Below are 20,236 nucleotides of genomic sequence, written 5' to 3' on the forward strand. Positions count from 1 at the left end.
AGAGTCTAGCTCCATCCATTTGGTAAGGCTCCCAAAAAGTGGTATAGTTCAGTTTGCTACTACTGAAGTAGTACTTCTGACAGTGGGAACATAAAAAAATGCGTTCTATATTGTACTGTACCGAACCATACTGCTTGGTGGAAACAAGCCATACATATTATGGTTCCTGGTTGAAGCATTGCGTCTCTTACTGCTCTATCAAAGCTCTGTTACCAACTTTAAGGCCACAAACTCTTTTTTTATTCTACTATGCATATTTAATGAGAAGAGCTTTATAAAAAACATCACACTGTAATCTTTCATATTTACTCAGTCCTCTGTGCTTAAGTTGCAGTGTGAATCTATTTGTGTGGAATCTCTGTGCTTGTTCTTAAGGTTCTTTCTAATCCACTGTCTCAAGACAACATTAGTGCTTGCTGACAATATTGATAAAATAAGTTTCTACTGACTTTTTCCACAATTTGTTTTTAATAATATGTCTTTGAAGTTATTGCTATGTTGTTATTAAATAATAATTTATTTGGTTTAAAGTGGCTCAATGAGGCCTTTTTTTAAGGAGCAATCATTTTGACAAAACAACCATTGTTGTGAACTAGGATATAAAATGCTGTGTATCCAGTTATGTCTTAAGCCATTATTATTTCTTCTTTTTCTTCTTCTTCCTCGTCTCCTCCTACTCCTTTCTTCTTCTTCTTCTTTTTCTTCTTCTTCTCCTTCTCCTCCTCCTAAAACAAGCTTGCAACATTGTTATCAGTGTGTTTAAACATCCCAGTAATGTGCAAGCAGTGGTTAATACTTAGCAACCCTCTATATCATTCTATTCATTTATCATTCATTCATCATCTTAGTAATGCTAGCGCACATCAACCAGACGATCTTTACATGACCTTGAAATCTTCAATTTCAAACTAGTAATGTAAACCAATTAAATTATAAGTGGACAGTTTAAAAGAGCTAATTAACCTAAATGAGTCAAACTCACAAACGTTGCTGCTGTGGGTTAAATCACAAATGGTTTTCATTTATCTTTTCTTCCTGAAAGTAATGTACTGGTGTGATCTGTTATACATTTTCTTGCTCAATCCAAAGCACATTAAAATATTTGAAATAATAAAAATGTTAGCAGGTATTTATATACTCTATTTCCTGGCCCTCTCAAGAGTTGATAATCTGTTGGTTTATAATTCCTATCATACACATGCACACACTTTTTTTTTGTGCACATAAGTATGGATTGAACTCCATTAATGTCTTTTACTTACTTTTTTCTTAAAAAGACTGCTGTGTGCTACATAAAAATGTTATCTAGTTTTCTGATAATCTTGAGTACACTATTGCCAGCCTGCCTTTGCATTACAGATGTTTTTTTGTCTAATAGTCGCATTTGCATGTGTGTTCAGAGGGTGTTCCTCAGGTCTACTATTTCGGGCCTTGTGGGAAATATAATGCCATGGTGCTGGAGCTGCTGGGACCCAGTCTAGAGGACCTTTTTGACCTCTGCGACAGAACCTTTTCACTTAAGACCGTCCTCATGATAGCCATTCAGCTGGTCAGTTCATATACAGTTCATACACTAAAAAAAGAAAAAGAAATCAAACTGTTCATTCTAACATGGCCTCTAATAAACCTCTTTTACAGATCACACGGATGGAGTTTGTGCACACAAGAAGTCTGATCTACAGGGATGTTAAGCCTGAAAACTTCTTGGTGGGCCGACCGGGGACCAAGAGGCAGCATACAATCCACATCATCGACTTTGGACTTGCCAAAGAATACATCGACCCCGAGACCAAAAAACACATCCCTTACAGGGAGCACAAGAGTTTAACAGGGACGGCTCGCTACATGAGCATCAACACACACCTGGGGAAGGGTAAGAGCCATGGAAACTGGACATATTCGAACAATCAGGGTTTAGTAAGTAGCGGTGTAATGGATTATGGTTGATCACAGATAACAGCCCACGGTTTGGAACACACGTGGCCCGCAGATTAGGCTAAAACATTTTTTTTAAACTTGTAGATAAATCCTAAATTTGTAACGATCGCAGAGAGATCACCTCTAGCGTAATTTCAAATCATATGTATAAAAGCATTTAGGCTTTTTCTGTAAAATATAATGATGACTGAAGAAGTTGTGGTAGGTTATTTGGGATGTGCTAGGTTTCTTAGGATATTAAAGGTGTTTTCTGTCACTACTTGTTTAGCCTGCATTAATGCATTCAGTGTGAGCTGCATGATGAATCATTAAATGATCAGGATCTCAACACCCACGCAACATAAATTATAAATGATGGTGATTTGCATATGTTTATTAATCCTTCCAGTCGCTGCATTCATATCTGAAATTGTAAAAATCAAGGTAGAGATCGAGTCTTTAGTCTTTTGAGTTATGAAGTTACAAACAGGTTTATAACGGTTTATAGTTTAGAAAGAATCACTGATGTTTATGGTAAAGATTAAAATCAACATCATTTAATTTGACGCTCAAAAATGAAAGTTGTAGGCAGCAATTACATTATTTAGCCAACCATCAAAATGTAACCAGTCATCAAAAGTGTCACTGAATAATTAGTCAAAAATTACGCTTCTAGCAATGACGTTTTATGAATGAATAGCTGAACCATTTATTGGAAATGACTAAAAATAAATATGAATTGTTCAAATTATAATGTTAGATTTATACGTTTTGGGTCCTTTACATTTATACATGCATAAATTTATACACGAACCGTGAGATTTGTGATCCATTACACCACTGTTAGGAAGTGTTTTTAGAATTTGATAGGGGGGAAAAGACTAATGTTTAACTTAGCTTAGCTGCTAGTGACATCATTGCATGCTTGGTCATTAAAATTTGATTTAATTTTAACACACTGCTAAGATGCAGGTGCTCTTTATCTCAGGATTTTGCATTTGGATTAATACTTGGCGAAGCGAGTTAATACTCTTGTCTGATTAAAGACAGATTTGTGTATAACCAGCACATTCCACTTTTCTTGTCTTTTTGTCTTGCAGAGCAAAGCAGGCGGGATGATTTGGAGGCGCTAGGTCATATGTTTATGTACTTCCTACGAGGCAGTCTGCCTTGGCAAGGCTTAAAGGTATTGTAGTCGGGGGAGTGCAAGAAATGACTAGATTTGCTGGCTTTATGCATTTTGAGCTGTAGAAGCTGAGATTATTATCTGTGCAATTTAAACATTTTCAAAATTTGTGCTTTGTTTTACATTTGGGTTTCTTTAAATATATGAAAAGGTCAGTTCACCCAAAATTTTTTATTAATTAGTCTTTTGCTCGTATGTGGAACACAAATTAAGATATTTTAGGTGAAATCTTAAAGCTCTCTCAGCCAAAAAACAATTTATTGTAATTCAGTGTAATTTATTGTAAATAATGGAAGTTCACCAACTAACTTTGTTCGCCGATGTCCATGTCAGGTCAGGCTGTGCGTTTGCTACTACAATATGATGCTTATGCATTGCACTGCTGTTTCTAATGGCAATACGTCATATTGCCTGTAGTAAGTGTGCCCCCTGACCTGACATGAAAGAGAAAACATTGACAGTCATTTTTACGTTTTTTTTTTCTTTACTGTAAAAATGTTCTTGGAGCTTTTTCACAGTTTTTTCTTTTTTTTTTTTTTTGGTGCCATTGGTGTTCTTGGAGCTTCGTATGATTACAGTTTAACCACAAAGGATATATTGACAATGTTTTTGGTTTCTTTTCTGGACTCCTTTTGTTGTGTATGGAGGATGAGAGAGCTCCGGGATTTAATCTAATGTATCTTAATTTGTGTTCAGAAGATGAATGAAGGTCTCGGGCATTGGAACAACATAAAGATGAGCAATTAATAATATTTTTTTCTTTTTTGGGTGAACAACCTTGTAAAGAGCAGATTATGAGAGATGAATGCATTGTTTTATTGTGCTCCAAATAAGGACAAATCTTTGGTTGTAGTTTTCTCTCCATTCGGTTTGCTTTTTTGACTTTGTTGTGATTCTATCCTTCTGGTCCGAGTCTTATCTCGCTTAGCTAATGTCTGAAACATTGACAAGCCCCACTATCTGTCACTATCATAAAAAGTCAGCAGAAAAAGCAATATCCATATAGGCTTGATAAGCTGACCTATTTAGAAGACCAAAAAAAGAGATCAAAATGTGTTTGTTTGCAACTTTATCTGATTCATAGCCTAAAGGGAGAATAGACTCACATTAAAATAAATTAAATTGAATTAAAGAAAATATAAAATTAATAAAAACATGCAGTATTTGTATATCTTTTTGTTGTTGAAAGGTCTGAATGGCTGATAGACCATTAAAGGAAATCCAACATATTATCCTTATTTCCTTACTGTGCATGAACGAAAACCCAGACTCATTTAGCCTGTTTGACTACACACTGAAGCCCGTTTACAAAATCTCAAAGTGGATTTAAGCAAATTATAACAAATACACTTCTGTCCTTCTTGGAAATTCAAAAAGTAAAAGTAATCTCAGTTGAAACAAAAAAATAAAAAAATGAATGCTTCCTAATTTCTTTCAACAACAGCTCCGCTACATCCGAGGCATTATCAGCAGACCTCAAAATTTGCACAACGCCAATTATACAGTCCTGTATTGCAAACAGAGTGGGATCTATATTCTACAAACAAACTCTGTGCAGTCAGCCTTAATGTTGGGAGATGTCATTTGTCAATTTTCAAACTGATGAGACTTGATTGTTTATTCACATGTGCTGAAAAGACCATTCTAGGTTTAAAGAATTTTTTTAAAGAACCAACTTTGACTATGTTTACATTTAGCTGTTTTAATGCACATTAAGCTGCCCCTACATTTCGAAAATGCTCATAAAAAAGCGTATGCGCACAACTTTTTGTTTATTAAATTCATATAAACTATGATAAACACATTTGCAGAATAAAATCTAGCATACACATAGTACATAGTACATAATACAAATATATACGTTTTTTTTTATTTATTTTTTTTATTTTTTATTTTTTTGCTTTTCTGCACTTCTAAAGAGCGGTCTTACACCTCAAAGTCACAGCATGTTCAATTGTTGTCATCTTTTGTGACGCAAGTAATATAATATGTTTTTGATATTTGAATAAGTGACTATTTTATTTGCAAATGATTTATTACAGTTTTACGCATGAGATTTATTAGCGTCTTTGGATGGAAACATAGCCAGTCCCTCCAGGATTTCACAGGACTTGTTTCTATTTTTTTGTGGCCTAAAACAACTGATTTTGTTGCAGATTTTCTTAATTTGTGGAGTATTTGCAGCATGATTTTGGGTTAATTTGCTGTAAAAAAAAAAAAAAAGAATTTGGGCACCCCAGATAAAAATGTATTATTGTGCATAAAGAAGCCAAAGAGAGATAGAAAAATCTCCAAAAGGCATCAAATTACAGATTAGACATTCTTTTATGTCAAAAAAGTTATTTAAATGTACTAGCATATTAATTTTTGCCAAATATGTTTTCAAAGTAAATTGAATTCTGTAAATGCTGTGGTCGCTCACTTTTGGCTGATGTGTGCAGTTACACAAAATGCGATTTCGATTTTAATCACGATTTTAAAACATTTGTTTATAAAAACACTTTTCCTGAATGTTTAATCATGCTGTATACAATTAATAAATGCTACACCCATTGTTGACATTTAATTTTTGTGTGCATCGTATTTTTGGAAAATCAAATTTAACATTGCATCCTTCGCTGTATAGATTTATTTTTGAAATCTAGATTGTTATATTCCAGAAATACATGCAGAAAAAGGCTGTAAAAAAGTGCTATTACAATATAAAACTATCTAATTTTTCAAATATTCTTACATAGATTTTCCTGGCTCAAAATGAAGCTGAGGTGATGTGCTGATCATGACATTTTTGTTACTTGAAACAAATACATTTTGCCTTAAACTGCTAATCTTATTAAGTAAAACATCTTATTTTAAAAAAGGCTAACATTGAAGTCTGCATGAAACGGAAGCTGTGACTGACTTAAACTGACAGTTTAAGTATGTTAACCACGCCCCATTACCTAATCTGAGAATTTAACTGAAAACTAACAGGAAGTGCATTTTTAGATTTCAATTTTAGATTGCAAGGGCAAACTTTTTTTTAATGGCATGCACAGACGTATTGTTCACCACAAAACTATCAATGTGAGCTAACAAAATCAATATGGTTTTGATTTTACGTGTACTTTAAGAGTAAATAAATGCATGACCAGTGTTTGAGCATCACCAGGGGTCTGTCGGTAGTCATGACTGCTCACCTGATTTTTGTCAAAAGGTGGAGGTGGTGTCCTTGTAATACTTTTATGTAAGAAAAACCCTGTCTTATCTTTTTGTTCTGTGCTGTTTTTTTATTTTTTTATTAAGGCTGACACGTTGAAGGAGCGATATCAGAAAATCGGAGACACCAAAAGGGCAACCCCTATAGAAGTGCTCTGTGAGAGTTTCCCTGGTAAGCTAACCCTTTTTTTTTCTTTTTTTTTTTTTAAAATATACATAAATTTATGGCCATATACCTATTTTTTTGTGTGTCCATGATCTTAATTTGACATTTCTCTCAAAAGAAATGGCCACCTACCTACGCTACGTGCGGAGACTGGATTTCTTTGAAAGACCGGATTATGAATACTTGAGAAAACTCTTTACAGACCTCTTCGACAGAAACGGCTATGTTTTCGACTATGAATATGACTGGGTCGGCAAGCCACTGGTAAGTCTGTTTGGATGTCTTACCATTTACCACTTGTATGCGATTAATACACACAAAACATGAATGTTGGGTAGGGATGTGCGATATAGGCAAAAAAAACAAAAAAAAAACCTCACGATTTTCTTGAACAACTTTGCGATTTCGGTTTTAATCACGATATTGACACGCACAGATGTTTTACAGTGTGAATCTGAAACATATTTCTAAAGAAATTCAATTAGATCTTTATTAAAAACCTGTAACATGTCTCTAAAAAAGACATAAGGCAAAACTAATTAAAATCACCAAGTAAAGGTTTAACAAAGTGTCTCTAGAACAGACCTATGGCAAAACAAAAAAATAGACCACTGTGTGTGGGTGTGTCGTCAAACTCAAGGAAGACTTCGATGTTCTGCTTGTCTACACATCAGAAATGGTCACGTGTACTTCTACATGTCCACGGATTTTTTTGCCATGTATAGATTATACCCTCTTAGTGACGCTGCCATAAAATAGGCCGTTCACATATCTTGTCTTTTGGGCACACAAGTTTGTTATTTCCGAGGTATGACTACTACTACTACTACTACTACTACTACTACTACTACTACTACGACGTTTACTACTTTGACAACTACTACTACTATGACTACTACTACTAACACTAGTAATAATAATAATACTATGATGATAACTACTACGACAGCTATTACTAATACTACTACTTATACTATGAAGACTACTACTACTACTACGACAATAACTACTTCAACAACTACTACTAATAATACTGTGACTACTATGACGACTACTATTACTATGTCGACTACTACTAATACTACGAGGATGACCACTACGACAACTACTACTACTATTACTACTTGTACTATTTAGGCGATTACTACTACGACAACTACTACTAATACTACTATTACTACTAATACTACTATGACTACTACAACTACTACTAATACTACAACAATAACTACTACGACAACTACTACTATTACTGCTATTACTAATACTACTACTACTAATAATAATAATACAATGATGAACACTATGACAACTAATACTAACACTACTATTACTACTAATACTACGATGATGAATACTACGACGACTATTCCAGGCTAAATCCAGGCATGTATTCCAGGCTACTGGTTGAAAACATATAAACTTTTTTTGCTACAAACGTACCAGGAGTCACGCAACAAGAACTGACAGATCAGCTAATTACCTCAGACAAACGCATAACACCCAAACACCCAGTGCTTTTTCCTTTTCTTCATGAATAAATCTTGTTTTGAATGTTTTGTTAGTTTGTCTTCCTCCTGAGAAAATGGTTGATGGTCACCTAGTAATGACAGGCCGCGAGCGCAAAATGCTGTGTAAATGCTGAAGGAAGCGAAGCACCACATGCTTTTCATACACTTTTAGACGCAATATGTGACTGACAGGTCTTACAAATTAAATCAGCCTTTCTATATCCAAATTAACCCCATTTTTTTGGCACCAAGTCCTCCTGTGCTGATCTAATCATCCCTGTTTTTGCAGGCTATTTGTCATTAAGCTCAGTTTCCTGTTCTCGTACTCTGTTAAGGCTTGCTGCATTATAACTCATGCTGTAAGGCGATTTAGAAATCACGCATGTTCAAATTACGATTTTGATAAAATTTCAATTAATAGGGTATATGCACAGCTAGTGTTTCTTTCCATACTGATTAACTTCCGATGAATGGTTCATGTGACTTTTTAAAAATTTTATATGGCATAGATACTGTAATGTAAATAAAATATGATCCGTTAAGTAGACTTCAGCTTTCATTTAGTTGTTGGCGCGTAAAACGAGTTTAAAAAGTCGTTTACACACACAAGCCCATCAGGATCAGCAGGAACTTTATGAAAATACTAGGATAAAATAAATGTTCATATTTTAAAGACATGGCGAGAAGAAATGTAATTTAATGCAGTGCTTCTTGTAGAGACTGAGACCCAATTTATATTGTATATCAGTCAGGCAGTGAAGATCGTTGATTTGTAAATTAAACAGACCTTAAACATGCAGATTTTGTTACTGCATGCAGTTCACCGGAAGCGTTTGACCCAGGTTACTGCAAAATTACAAGTCCTTTTGCATACTTCTGCATATACCCTATCCCACAGCCCTAATGTTTGGTTCTCTCTGTGTTTGAACAGCCGACTCCAATAGGACCCATGCCTAGTGACACACCACTGCAGCCCAGCAACAGAGACAAAGCACAACCACAGACCAAAAACCAGGTGAGATACTAGGCTTTACACGCTCATGATGTTGTTTTTGATGTAAATGATACTGTTGTTTAATCCTCATATCTTTTTTGTGCGATTTTGTTATAGATAATATGTGATAAAAAGTAATGTAATTGCTCTGAATGTGCCATCCAATGTTTTAAAAATAGTTTAAAGTGACCATATAAACAGTTGAAGTCAGAATTATTAGCCCCCCTTTGAATTTTGTTTTCTTTTTAAATATTTACCAGTTGATGTTTAACAGAGCAAGGAAATTTTCACAGTATGTTTTATAATATTTTTTCTTCTGGAGATGGTCTTATTTGTTTTATTTTGGCTAGAAAAAAAGCCGTTTTAATTTTTTAACTTTTTTTTTTTTTAACTTTTACTCTATTATGATTAAACTCTATATTAAACCATAGTCTATAAACTATAATCCCAACATTGCATGTTCTGCGATGTAACTATTGCGGTTGCACACATTGCGATATTCATGCTGAAACGATATATTGTGCAGCGACATCTTGAATATACGTTAGTTGTCTTGACTTTTTTTTCTGTCTTTGGCCAAAAACTTGCTCTCACATTGTTTATGCCGTTTAAGCATTATCAAAATCAATTTTACATGGATATAAAAACAAGTTTAAACACAATAGTTGGTTGCATGTTCTGTAATATGCTTGATAAATTTGAAAGTCATTGTTTTTCTTATTATTTACCATTTATATGTAGACTTTACATGAAACATTACGTCATGAAAATGTACTTGAAAGTTCAGAAAAAATTCTTGGAAAAGTCATGGAATTTTAGTAGTAAAAATGTGTATTGATGTGTAGTAGATGTACAAGAGAGCTTTGTTTGCCAAACAAGTGTTTCTAGTTGGATTTTAATTGGAAACCTTAAAAATTATGTTTCGTGTGTGAGGTTTTCAGCACCCACATTCGCAAAATCATTTCACATAAATCTGCAGATTTTTAGGCAATTCTGTGCAGAAGTAGCAAAAAACAGTCTCTCTAGCCCTGGTTATGTGTTGGAGAAAGGTTATCTTAGTATTTCACGATTCTCTTTGAACCCACGTCAACAGTATGCGGCTGCTCTTTAGTTTAACTCATCAAAAAATCCGACACAACTTCCTGTGGCCTGACTAGTTTTTGAAAGTGTCAAGATCTGTCATTTTCTCAGTATGCTGAAGTGTCCCTTAAATAAATTAGGATTACATTATATTGTAATTTGTGATGTAATTAGCTGTTTGTTTGTGAAAGATAAAAGCTGAGCTTCCCTCTCCATCACTGCATGTCATGTGCTCTCTTTTTTTTTTTGTTTTTTTTTTTCCACTTACACTTTTTTCCCACCTCTATCCTGTTAGCTAGTGCAGTCTGCTTGTGCATGGAAGGCGCTCCTCTTTTAAACTCGTTCTGTTCTTTTTTTCTTTACACCCTCACCTCTTTTCAAAACACATCTCTTATGCCTTTTGCCACCCTCCCAAATCCTCTTCCCTCCATTGCCGTCATGCCAGTCTCCAGAACCTAAAGGAAGTGAGTCCCAGCCCACTCCCGTGACCAACAGGGAGCTCCTGGGGTCGCACCTCACGGCCGATAGGCTGGGGGGCTCTGTCCAGGTACTGGCTGTTTGCGCAGTACTGCATGCTGTTGGTGTTGATCTCTTCCTTTCTCTGTTTCTTTCACTTGAGACGCTCCTCTGTCCATTTTCCAGCTGTGAACTTTTATATGGTCTTTTCCTCTCTCCCTCCCTTGTCTAACACACATTACTTGCACGTTTCTGATGGTTAGGCTTGGGATCTGGTGACTTCAGTATGAGAATATAGCTAATGATGAATACAAGTAGCAAAACAAGACAAATGGATGTTGGCTTGTGTACATATAGTTATTAAAGGCCCTGATATGATTTTTGAAGTCTTTATTTTATTAGAACATAACACAAAATCAAATATACATCAGAAATATTCAATAAGGATACTGAATAGATTGGGGAGAGAAAAAAGGGAAAAAAAGACAAAAAAAAGACATTTGCATAGTGTTATTTTAAAACAATATATACGAAACAAGATCTATGTTGTATGTTTAAAGTTAGTTTTGTATAATTCTAAAAATTGGGATCCATCTTGCTTCAAATATATTAATCTGGAGTCTAAGGCAGTAAGTTTTTCTTTCCATTTCATAAATTTCTCTAATTATTTTTTATCTATTTTTATCTATTTATCTATCTATTCAAAACTATTTTCTCATTTGAAGTCTCATTTGAAGTTTGAATTACCAGTCGCCCCTTTTTCAAATAGGACCAAGTCTTGACTAAAGTGTTGAGTAAAAGTATTTGGTAGCAATCGGTACTGAAATTTAAAAACGTCCATTTACCGCTAAGATTTGAGCAGTCTTGAGCACATTCTTAAGGTCCAGTGTCCCTTTATCTGTGTTTGCACTCGGTGAGCATCGGTGAAGAGTGGTGAACCAATTACCTTCACGGCCATTTCCAGTCATTTCTGTTAAAAACCATGGGTGGTGTTTAAGAACGTGCTCAACAGCACTCAAATGTTATCGCGAAATGGCCTTTTTTAAAATGTTAGTACTGACTGGTACCAATACTTTTGACAAACCTAATCTTAAGTTGCCCTAACAGAAGTAAAAGACCAATTTTTAGCACATTTGAAAACTTCCATACATTTTAGAAATATGCTATTAAAAAAAACTAAAATTAGTTATTTTAAAAAGAGCACAGATCAAAATTAGAGAACATGGGGTGTCGGCATTAATGCTTGACAGGGGAAGCTTCAGACTGACATCATCGTCATGGTGGCTTGAATCGAGACAAAGTTGTTGTCATGGTCATAGTTGTAGTTGTAGTAGTCAGAGTTGTAGAAGTTGTCGTCGTAGTATTATGATTAGTATTAGTAGTCGTAGTAGTATTATTATTTGTAGTAGTTGTACTTGTCGTAATATTAGCAGTAGTATTAGAAGAAGTTGTCGTAGTATTATTATTAGTAGTAGTAGTATTTGTCGTAGTTGTTGTAGTCAGCATTGTATTAGTAGTAGTATTCAACGTAGTATTAGTAGTAGTTGTAGTAGTAGTCAGTAGTTATCGTAGTATTAGTCATAGGAGTCGTCATAGTAGTAGTTATCATAGTATTACTAGTAGTAGTAATAGTTGTATTATTAGTAGTCGTCGTCGTAGTAGTAGAACTAGTTGTCGTCAGAGTATTAGAAGTAGTCGTCGTAGTAATTGTAGTTTTCGTAGTTGTAGTATTAGTAGTAGGCGTTGTATTAGTAGTCGTATTAGAATTATTATTATATAAAGGTTGATCATAAAGCACCAGGTGATTATATAACCATAATAATAAGGTTACACTAAGAACCTTCTGTAAACCGTCAAAAATTTGATTTGGTAACGTTCTCTTATTTTTGTGGTATTAACGTTGTTTTCCACAAAATAAATATTTTTAATTTAAATTGTAGAAACACTGAACTAAAATTCAAATTTTAAACAATGTAAAAAGTAAAAAGAAGTTCAATGTAAGTATATCAGGGCCTTAGGGGTGTAATGTTTCTTTTAAAAACATGTTAGTCCCAAGAATTCCAACTAAACTTGCTCATTTTCTGTTAGCTTCCCATTATCTAACCAAGCAGTGCATCATCTCACATTCCCCCTTTTCTTCTTTGCCTTCTTTGGTTGGTGCTAAGCAACCTGATTTTGAGCAGTTTAATTATTAAAAGTGTCCTTAATGGGTTACTAAGCCTCAACCAAAGTTACGTGATGTGTTAAATATGCAATGACAGATTAAATTAACTTTGGTGTGTACTGTGGTTTTAAGATAGTGTTCATCTTTGCTTGCTGAATTAAAAACACATTCCCTGCTGCTTCAAATTAATCCACAGGTTATGAGCTCGACCAACGGAGAAGTGAATACAGACGATCCCACAGCGGGACACTCCAACGCTCCCATAACTGCCCCAGCTGAGGTGGAGGTGGCCGATGATACAAAGTAAGGACAGATTAAGTTACAAGATTCCAAGTTGCATCTCATGTTTATGTTTATGCCATACACTTTCTGTATTAATATGCCATGTAGATTATTTTAATTTTGTACAGTCAGACTACACATTTACAGTAAGTACATTGATGTACTGCATTAACTGGATTTATTAGTCATGGGTAGGCCCAGATGGAATTGAGCATGCAGAAAGATTTCTACAGATATTTAGCCCATCATTGGGTCTATTTATTTACTAGTGTAAATGTATATTTTTTCAGTTTTAAAATAATTTTTAGTAACATTATTGACTGATATGAAAATGTTCATATGATTTATTTACAATACAGTTTGCAAAGTAATATTTTCTGCAATTTAGTAGATATATTGTATAAGACACTTGCTTTATTATTCAAATTAGTGGATGTAATTGGATTTGCATTGTAAACATTAAATAACAGATAAAAAGTAAGTTTTTTTTATTTCATATATTAAGTTTTTAATTATGATACTCAAAAAATCCTTTAATATAAATCTGCATTTCTTTTTACACAGAAATGACAAAAAAATGTCAGCAGTCTGTCTGACCCTGGTCATGGGATTTAGTAAAATATTAAAATTTGTTCTATTCTCTTCAGTTCTGTGACTTTTTTTTAAAGTTTCAAATAAAAAATTGTCATTTAGAGTTTATTTATATTAAAATTAGGTTTATAAATAAATATTCTCTTCTTTAAGTAAAAATATTAATAATGTGTTCTCTAAAATGTAAATAAACATCTCAAACTTTGTTGTTTTGAATAGTTGTCATTTTATGCAAAAGTGCTTAGATGACAGTAATCTAACATTCAAAAAAATAGTTTTATTAGCAATACATACAACCCCAAATCAGAAAAGTACAGTTTAAGTTACAAGATTCCAAGTTGCATTTCAAATTGACATCTTTATGCCATACACATTCTGTATTGTTGAATTTTTGTGTCTTGTATATTTATTTTTGGATTGTGTACAGTCAAACTACACATTTAAATGCATTAATGTACTATTGACAATCTTAGTTTCTCTACATTAACTGGATTTATTTGTCAAGATGGGATTTAGTAAAATGTTAATATTTGTTTAATTCTGTTCAACTCTTGTGACTTTTTTTTTTTTTAAGTTTCGAATAAAAATATTATCATTTAGGTATTTTGATATTAAAATTAGGTTCATAACTAAATATTATTTTCAAGTGTAAAATATAAAAAATGTCTTTGGTAAAAATGTATATAACATTTTTTTTAATTTCTTGTTCTGAATAATTGTAATTTCATGCAAAAATGCTTTAGATGACTGTAATCTAACATTCAAAATAATAGTTTTTATTAGCAATATATAACACCCCAAATCAGAAAAAAGTAAGGACCATTTAAGTTATAAGATTCCAAGTTGCATCTCAAAAATTTATAAAATGTCATCTCAAAATGTTAATACTTGTTCTATTCTGTTCAGATCTTGTGACTATTTTTTAAAGTTTCAAATAAAAATATTGTTTTTATTGAATTTTATTTTTAAAATAATGTTTTATATAGTTTTATATCTAAATATTCTCATCTTCAAGTAAAAATATTGATTATGTGTTCTCTAAAAATGCATATAAAGATATCTAACTCTGTTGTTTTTAATAATTGTCATTTCATGCCAAAAAGGTTTTAGATGACAATAATCTAATATTCAAAATCTGTTTTTATTTCCAATATATTTTTTACATTATAAATGATTGCAAATAAAAGCTATTATTTTATGTATTTATTTTCAAACAAAGAATCCTATAAACACAATACCATGAAGCAAGCCTAAAAAGTTGTCATCGCTGAAAACTGTAAGAATCCCTTTTTACATGTACTAATAATAACTGATCATAATAGAACTGCATTTTTTAGCAAAGTGACACCAGGAAAAATGTATGAATTTTTATCATGTATTCATTTGTTTGTTGTTTTCAATTGTATATTTGAAAAAAGCCTTTGTGGCTGACATGACATTTAATAATACATCATAATCATCATCATAATGGAACAGCAAATCATCATGTTACTATGATTTGTGAAGGATCATGTGACGCTGAAGACTAGAATAATGAAAATAAATTCAGTTTGAATCACTGAAAACACTTAAAATTGAAGCTAAATTCAAAAAGTAAACAGTTATTTAAACCTCTAATACCTTTTCACAATTTTTACTGCATTTTTCATCAAATAAATAAGCACAATCAGCTTCTTTTAAAACAGGGGTGCCCAGACCCGATTCGGGAGGGCTATTGTCCTTCATAGTTTACCTTTAATCCCAATCAAGCTTTTACTGGGCTTGCTAGAAACATCCTGGCAGGTTTGTTGAGGGAAGTTGGAACTAAACTCTGCAGGACACTGTTCCTCCAAGACCAAGTTTGGGCACCCTTGTTTTAAAACATGTTGTTCATGTTTTAAAATAAGTCAATTGTGCTTATTTTATTTAATGAGAAATACAGTAAAAATACATCTTACTGTTTCCAAATTTTTTATAACTTTTTTTTTTTTTTGGTCCATACAAACAAAGACAACTGCTAATGTAAATACATGCCAAGGTTAAACTACACTCTGCCAATCTACCATCTATAGTTGTCTCTAGGGCTGTGCGATTTGGGGGACAATATCTAATATCTAATTTTTTAACAGATATTGCGATTTTGATTTGATTTGCAATTTAATAGTCAAATTTAGTAGTCAAACTTCAGCTCAATATTCTGTATCGTAGCTTCTTACTGCTAAAATGCAGTGAGTGTTAGTAAAAAGGGAACTGAAAAGATCAAGTCCTATTCAGATTTGTTTATAAATATTCAGAAATAAACACATTTTTTTCTACAGCAAACAGTAGTGAGTTATGGCGTCAGTTATCTCCTGGTGCCTTCGTGATGTTTTTTCACATGGTATAACAGCTACAAACAACTCTGAAATTGTACTTTGCTGTTGCTAGCTACTAGATTGAGTGTCACTTGCAATACTTTTAGTTTACATTTTAGCAGAACACTCGTCATTCACCCGCCTGTGGTGCTTTTTTAGGTGCTGGCTTTTGTTTTTTCTCGGGCTGTGGGAACAGTTCTGCGACAGCTCTTACGAATTACTCGTTTTTATTTAGTGTCTGTGACTTTGAAATCGAAATATTCCCATATTACAGACTTGCTGTTTTTTTTTAAATATGAATTTGTCTGTTAATGCCTCTGAAGTGGCACACGTCATCATCCCACTTGTCCGCGCTTTCCTGTTTGTTTTATTGTGGGCATTCCGCATAGTTCAATTGCACAATTCTGATTGGGCAGAACAAAAGTGTGCTCACTCAATTGGCTAGTAAGACTGTCACACACAGACGGCAGTCTTGCATTTGCTCTGGGTGGGGTAATTTATATAATCCATATATATATCAGATCATAGTCTTTTGCGATTTGGCTAATCGAAACATTTCAGATTACGATTCGATTTTGATTAATAACACAGCAATAGTTATCTCTATAATGTTTGTAGATGATATTATGGGAAGGTTGGGGAAATGTTCGGCAACTTCATTTGCTGTTGGTTTCAGTGAGTCAAAGCAGCATTTTTGTTTCCTAAAATGTCAGGCTACGTAAGCACCAGCTACACTGTACAGCTGCAGTGATCTCATACTAACATTAGTAGACATCCAGTGTTGTAAAACCAAACCTTGACTGTGTGACAAAATTGCGAAGGACGATGTTGCATTCTCAACTCAGTCACTTGTTTCAGGTGCTGTTGTTTTTTCAAGAGGAGGAAGAGGAAAGCGCTCCAGCGGCACAAATGAGGAGGAACATCTTTGAAACGTTAAAGTCACTGGTGCGTTTAAAGAAAAACTAAAAAGAAAAAAAAAAACTAAAGCAAAGGACTCGAGCTGAAACGTGGAGCAACTCCCTCCCTTTCTGTCTCTGCTCTACTTCAGAACAGAAAGTCACTGCCTCACTTTCGGCATCCACTCAGAGAGACTCACCTCAGTACTCTGACACTCTTTCTAAAGAAACAATTCAGTGGAACAAATACATATATTTGTACAATGTGGGACACCAGAGGAGACTTCAGTGGTCAGATATAAGACAAGATATATACGTTATGTGACTTAAACCCAGATGGACTGTTTAAACTTGTATTTTAGAAAACCATTATTTGAGAATTTAAAGGCAAGCAGACTCGCATACACGTACACACACAGACATCTGTTCACCTCGACACACTGGCTGGATGAGTGAGTGAGTAATGTGCTCCATGGTGTTTTCTTTTCTTATTTTTTTTATTATTATAATGGGATCAAAATCTGTGAGGAAAGACTGACGTATGGAGAAATGTACATCGGAATCAGACAAACCAATTGTGTAAATTGTCTTTCCTTTTTTCTCTCATTTTATTTTTGTAATTTAAGAAGTTGTTTTGAAGATTTGCTCTCCTTGAATTGAACAGTTTTACTTATGTTGTAGAAAGTGTGAACTTTTTTTTTTTAACCCGCTCCTAGTGTTTATTTTCTCTCTCTCTCTTTTTTTTTTTTACTTCCTTGTTTTTTCCTGTTGATGAGGAGGTTGTACACAGTGGCTGGTCTCAGGTACTGTGGGAGATGGAGAGAAGCAAAATCATTACCTCTCCTCTGTGAATTGCACTTTTAGGGAGGAAAAAAACAAAACAAAAAAAAAAAGCAAACCGTTATGCCATTGAAATGAATGGGAATAAAAGCAAGACGTGGGATCATTTACACAGCAGGCTGGTCTCTCCCAAAGGGACGAAAGTGATTCTCTCAGTCAAACTTGTGCTTTTGTTGTTTTTCGCATTAGATTATGTTACCTGGGAATCATAGTTTGTGCCTTTCCAAGTAAACATTTAACACTAACGTGTCCCTCTCTACGATTCCTATCCAGGTGAGGCGTCCACGGCCCTCTCAGATGGTTTGTTCTGCGCTCCATGCCAGTCTTTTGAGTCTGTTGGCATTTCTCAGATTTCTTTTTCACTGTTGTAAAGTGTATCATAGCAAAGCTCCATGACTGCACAAGTCTGTGGGTTTATACGCAGTAACAGAGGTTGCCTATCAGAGTGAGGATGTGTATTGATTTACATACCTATTAAATGTTGCTTTTCTTCTATGCCTCATAAGATGGTACATGTTGTGTCTGTGGGTAATTTTGGGTATTATTTAAGCAACATGAGAAATCATGTGATAATATAGAGGCGCTTGCTGTGATTCGCCAGGATGTGGTGCCAGAGGTCACTTGTGGCTTTTTTGCACTTAAGCTGCGTAATACAATTCAGTATTGGAATGACATAAGAGCAGGTGGCTCTACACTCTTGTAGTTTTTACTGTATAGTGATAAAACAGTATATTTTTACACTTTCAAATTACTTTACTTTTCTTGTAGGTAATGTAGAACCAGTCAGTTGTGACATCCTGTGATTTATTTAATAATTAACCGCTTTAGTGCAGACTGAGAGGAAAGATGAATGGGCTGTTTTTGAGCAGCTGCTTTTAACCATTTGTAAACTATCTGTTCGAGATTTACTTGATATGAAGTGAGAACTAAGTCTTATTTTTTTATTACTGTGTATTTTAGTGTTTTACTAGAAAAAGTATGAACTAGACAAAAGTGTTCTTTATAAAATATTATGGCGTTTTTAGTAGTAAATGTGAGAATAGTATTGGTCTTCATGGGTATGAATAAAAGTTTGGTGTAGCATTTCTGTTTCAAGTTAGACAGAGAGAAATATATGAAGAGAAAAGTCATTCCACAGGTGGAGGGTATAAGGGTTTGAAAATATAAACATTAATTATCAATGCTTTGATTCATAAAATGAAAACAGAATTAAAATATTTTAAGATAAATATAAAATAAATATATAGAATATCTGAAAATTATAATAAATAGAAAAATGTGATATAATAATCAAATTAATTTTAATGAAACAAAGTAGTAAATGATAAAATTATTAATAAAAATGTTAAGAAATGGAAATGAAAATGGTACAATTGGTAGAACTTTATTTTAAATTACTAAATCGAACTAAATAGTTTCCAAATAATTTCTTTGTTCCTATTTTGAAGCCGATGACATCTAAAAGACAGAAAACTGGAAACTACATGCTTAGACAATGTATTGTCTTTTATGTGTGGTTGTTTCGGCAATTAATAATCCTGCTGCATAATGTTTTAATATTCCACTGTACTTGACATGTCACAGATTACAATCATTTAAAATAGCCCACCTCCGACGTACTTCATCTTCACATTTATAATTCAGTGAATGTATGGCTGCAGTTTTGCCAGATCATGCTGAAAAACTGACTTTATTTCATTAAAAGATAAAAATCTAAGAATTTTAGTGCCGGTAGAATTTCAGATTTATAGTAATGCTTCTGATTATATTTTATATGTTTTATTTTGGGGTTCACATTACATATTGAAAAATATAAAAAATATAAAATAATCTAAAAAAATAAACACTAATGCTATTTTAAGATATGGACATGAAGACAGTACTACAATTGGTAGATTTAACTAATACATTTCCAAATAATTATTAATTTATTCATATTTTGAGGTCAATGACATCTATAAGATAGAAAACTGGAGATAACATAATTGGATTAGACAATGTATTGTCTTTCACGGGCCTGTAGCCAGGGGGGTTTCGGGTGGTTCAAATTTGGACTGTTATGCCATCATAAATTATCAAAATAACTCATCGAACAAGGCTTTTAAACCAAGCTTTCACTGTATTGTTGTTAAAGAGAAGTAGATATAGTATAAGTAACTTCTTTTTAACTTCTAAATCTTGTACCTCGTAAGAAATAAAAGCCCATTTTAATACTTGAGCTTTTGTTGTTATCCATACATTTTTAAATGTACTTTTTCTTTACAAGAAAAGCTAGAAAAGTGTAACCATCCGAAAAGCTAATTCAGCAAAAAAGAGCTTAAAATGCATTGTTTAAATCTCACATTTAAATAGAAAATGAGTCGAATAACTGCAAAAAGGTCCACTTTTTGAGAAAAAAAAAAGAACCACCCCTGTCTAGGCTGGCTACGGGCCTGTTTTAGAGCTGCATTGTTTATTTTCCCCACTGTAGCTAGTCATGTGATACAATCTTAATACATAAAATCAATGTAGTTTTTTTAGATCTTAAATATTAAAGATTTTAAATAATTAAAAAGTATTTAATTTAAACTGTATAGTCATGCCTGTAACTATATGTTATATGTGTTGTATTGGGCTTCATAT

General features: G+C 33.5%; 1 protein-coding gene across 3 annotated transcripts in view; it reads left to right on the forward strand.

The window, feature by feature from the left end:
• csnk1g2a (casein kinase 1, gamma 2a) overlaps positions 1-18,119 on the forward strand; it is a 35,880-nt gene extending 17,761 nt beyond the window's left edge. The window contains exons 4-12 of one of the 3 annotated variants that reach the window (XM_087239463.1): positions 1,401-1,549; positions 1,639-1,873; positions 3,018-3,103; positions 6,389-6,473; positions 6,586-6,731; positions 8,910-8,993; positions 10,498-10,599; positions 12,869-12,975; positions 16,737-18,119. In XM_087239463.1, coding sequence (XP_087095589.1) covers positions 1,401-1,549; positions 1,639-1,873; positions 3,018-3,103; positions 6,389-6,473; positions 6,586-6,731; positions 8,910-8,993; positions 10,498-10,599; positions 12,869-12,975; positions 16,737-16,791 — 1,049 coding nt within the window. In that variant the 3' untranslated portion in view covers positions 16,792-18,119. 3 annotated transcript variants of the gene reach the window in all.
• Positions 18,120-20,236: the final 2,117 nt, after the last annotated feature.

This window comes from Danio rerio, chromosome 2, assembly GCF_052040795.2.
Source record: "Danio rerio strain M-AB ecotype USA chromosome 2, GRCz13ab, whole genome shotgun sequence".
Classification (NCBI taxonomy): Eukaryota; Metazoa; Chordata; class Actinopteri; order Cypriniformes; family Danionidae; genus Danio; species Danio rerio.